A 3,680-nucleotide genomic window follows, 5' to 3' on the forward strand; every position below is an offset into this window, starting at 1 on the left:
AACACTGGTACAGTAGGTTACACTATGATTACTAGTCTGTAACACTAGTACAGTAGGTTACACTATGATTACTAGTCTGTAAAACTGGTACAGTAGGTTATACTATGGTTACTAGTCTGCAACATTGCTACAGTAGGTTACACTATGGTTACTAGTCTGTAACACTGGTACAGTAGGTTACACTATGGTTACTAGTCTGTAACACTGGTACTGCAGTTTATTCTATCACTGCCTTTCTGTAACACTAGTACTCAAGTGTAACAAAATGTCTTTTGAGCTCCTATTAAATTACATTCGCTTCATCTGTGCAGCGGCGCACATATATTTTGTTAGTTATTTTGTTAATAAGCAAATAAATATTTAATTTTTATAACTTAAAATTTCAAGTTGAAAAAGAAATTTATACTTAAGGATTTAAAGTTTGTGGGAAAATTCCATACAATTTGAGCACTCCTCTGTCGTGGATAACTTGCAGGTACTGGTGTCACAGCATGAGCACTCTGGTTTGTGCAAGTAATGGAAGAAGTTGATGTGACCGCAATCGCATTCCTCATCTTCAATAGATCAATAGCCAATAGATTTGATCTGCGCTTAAGACAAGTACATTCATTTCCTATAGCTTGCTAGTTCTTTAGAGAAACACAAAAATCTGGTGATTATCTGTGCTTATATCTGCGCTCATCTAGTGCTTATATGAGTCAAGGTCAGATACTGCAGTTTAGCTTCATGCTTACAAACTTCTAGCTTAAAATTCTATAAAATGAGAGAACTCACCATGAGCTACGCTTGTCTATAGTTATCTAATATATATGTCATTGAGTAAACAACTCCACATTGCATAAATGATACTCCTTTAATTAAGAGACTGTCAAGCTGTTAAATTATGTTAAATTTACCTATCTACAGTAGAAACCATGAAATAAACTAACAAGTGGACTATTTTTTTATGTGTCAAATCAGATACTCAAACCCAGATAGGCCTGTGTAAAGCAATACAATAAAATAGCTACGGGCTATTGCTTTAGCATACACATTTCCTAGCATGCCTTCTAAAAGCTAAAAAATGTTTGACTTGACTCGCAAAGAGCTTTACAACATACTCATTTCAAAGCTTCTCTAAACATTTCAGTTTCTTAAAAGAAAGTCAAGAAGCTAATGCAATGCCAAAAGAAAATTTAAATGGTATAACAACGTTTTTATCAACATATTGTATGTTAACATAAATTAAGACCATGAAATATTTTCTTACCTACAGCATTGCAATATATTAAACTACATTTGACCTGCTGAATATGTTGCCTCCTGTTTTCTAAGCTTAAGTGAAAGAAATAACAAAAGCAAAAATATAAAAGATGCTATTGAAACAGCAGCATGGCACTATTACTGGGATCAGTTTCAAAACTTTCAGAATAATTAATCTCTCTTTTACCTTTTGCTCTCTCAAACACTCTCTCATACACTCTCTTATATACTCTCTCATACACTCTCTCATACACTCTCTCATACACTCTCTCATACTCTCTCTCATACACTCTCTCATACACTCTCTCATATACTCTCTCATACACTCTCTCATACTCTCTCTCATACACTCTCTCATACACTCTCTCATATACTCTCTCATACTCTCTCATACACTCTCTTATATACTCTCTCATACACTCTCTCATATACTCTCTCATACACTCTCTCATACTCTCTCTCATACACTCTCTCATACACTCTCTCATACACTCTCTCATACACTCTCTTATATACTCTCTCATACACTCTCTCATACACTCTCTCATGCACTCTCTCATACACTCTCTCATACACTCTCTCATACACTCTCTCATACACTCTCTCATATACTCTCTCATACACTCTCTCATACACTTTCTCATACACTCTCTCATATACTCTCTCATACACTCTCTCATACACTCTCTCATATACTCTCTCATACACTCTCTCATACACTCTCTCATACATTCTCTCATACACTATTTCATACACTCTCTCATATACTCTCTCGTACATTCTCTCATACACTCTTTCATACACTCTCTCATACATTCTCTCATACACTCTTTCATACACTCTCTCATATACTCTCTCATATACTCTCTCATACACTCTCTCATACATTCTCTCATACACTCTTTCATACACTCTCTCATATACTCTCTCATATACTCTCTCATACACTCTCTCATACACTCTCTCATGCACTCTCTCATATACTCTCTCATGCACTCTCTCATACACTCTCTCATACATTCTCTCATACACTATTTCATACACTCTCTCATATACTCTCTCATATACTCTTTCATACACTCTCTCATATACTCTCTCATACACTCTCTCATACACTCTCTCATACACTCTCTCATACACTCTCTCATACACTTTCTCATACACTCTCTCATGCACTCTCTCATCTACTCTCTCATACACTCTTTCATACACTCTCTCATACACTCTCTCATACACTCTCTCATGCACTCTCTCATATACTCTCTCATGCACTCTCTCATACACTCTCTCATACATTCTCTCATACACTATTTCATACACTCTCTCATATACTCTCTCATATACTCTTTCATACACTCTCTCATATACTCTCTCATACACTCTCTCATACACTCTCTCATACACTCTCTCATACACTCTCTCATACACTTTCTCATACACTCTCTCATGCACTCTCTCATCTACTCTCTCATACACTCTTTCATACACTCTCTCATACACTCTCTCATACACTCCCTCATATACTCTCCCTTTCTCCCTCACTCCCTCTCTCTCTCTCACCCTCTCTCTCCCGCGCTCTCCCTCGCTCTCCCTCTCTCTCCCTCTCTCTCCCTCTCTCTCCCTCTCTCTCCCTCTCTCTCCCTCTCTCTCCCTCTCTCTCCCTCTCTCTCCCTCTCTCTCCTTCTCTCTCCCTCTCTCTCCCTCTCTCTCTCTCCCTCTCTCTCCCTCTCTCTCCCTCTCTCTCCCTCTCTCTCCCTCTCTCTCCCTCTCCTCTCTCTCCCTCTCTCTCCCTCTCTCTCCCTCCCTCTCTCTCCCTCTCTCTCCTTCTCTCTCTTTCTCTCTCCTTTTCTCTCTCCCTCTCTCTCCCTCTCTCTCCCTCTCTCTCCCTCTCTCTCTCTTTTTTCCTCTCTCTCTCTCCCTCTCTATCCCTCTCTCTCCCTCTCTCTCCCTCTCTCTCCTTCTCTCTCCTTCTCTCTCCCGCTCTCTTTATATCTCTTTATTTACATCTCTCTATTTATATCTCTCTCTTATAAAAACGAACAGTAAGTCGCAGCCATCACAAAAGCGTCATAGATTACCAAATAACTGTAATGTGATTTTTGTTGCAGTCAACCTTTAACTGACTTTGTTTCTTTAAATTTGAAGATTGAAAAAAACTGTTATATTACCATAATGTTTGAAAAAACATATTCCAAATGTGTATCATTTTAAAAAAGATACATACCTCCTTCAACAGCATAGTTACCACAGGTCTGAAACCTTTTAGGAACTTGAGGTTTATTATCCATACAAGTTTTCTGATCATCCTCAGAAACATTTTTGTGTAAGTAATCAACATCACACACAGTCCACACCAAATTGGCATTCGGTCTTTTAACTTAATTAATAAATAAAGTAACAATTAAACTGTAATATTCATGAACAAGAAAAGGCATTTT

At 37.9% G+C, this 3,680-nt stretch overlaps 1 protein-coding gene across 1 annotated transcript; it reads right to left on the reverse strand.

The window, feature by feature from the left end:
- Nucleotides 1-1,620: 1,620 nt before the first annotated feature.
- LOC137402524 (golgin subfamily A member 6-like protein 4) lies at nt 1,621-2,538 on the reverse strand. Its single transcript, XM_068089024.1, has one exon. It carries the CDS (start codon nt 2,536-2,538, stop codon nt 1,621-1,623), a length of 918 nt encoding a protein of 305 aa, XP_067945125.1.
- Between the last annotated feature and the right edge of the window lie 1,142 nt (nt 2,539-3,680).

The sequence above is a fragment of the Watersipora subatra genome, chromosome 8 (genome assembly GCF_963576615.1).
Source record: "Watersipora subatra chromosome 8, tzWatSuba1.1, whole genome shotgun sequence".
NCBI classification, from domain to species: Eukaryota; Metazoa; Bryozoa; class Gymnolaemata; order Cheilostomatida; family Watersiporidae; genus Watersipora; species Watersipora subatra.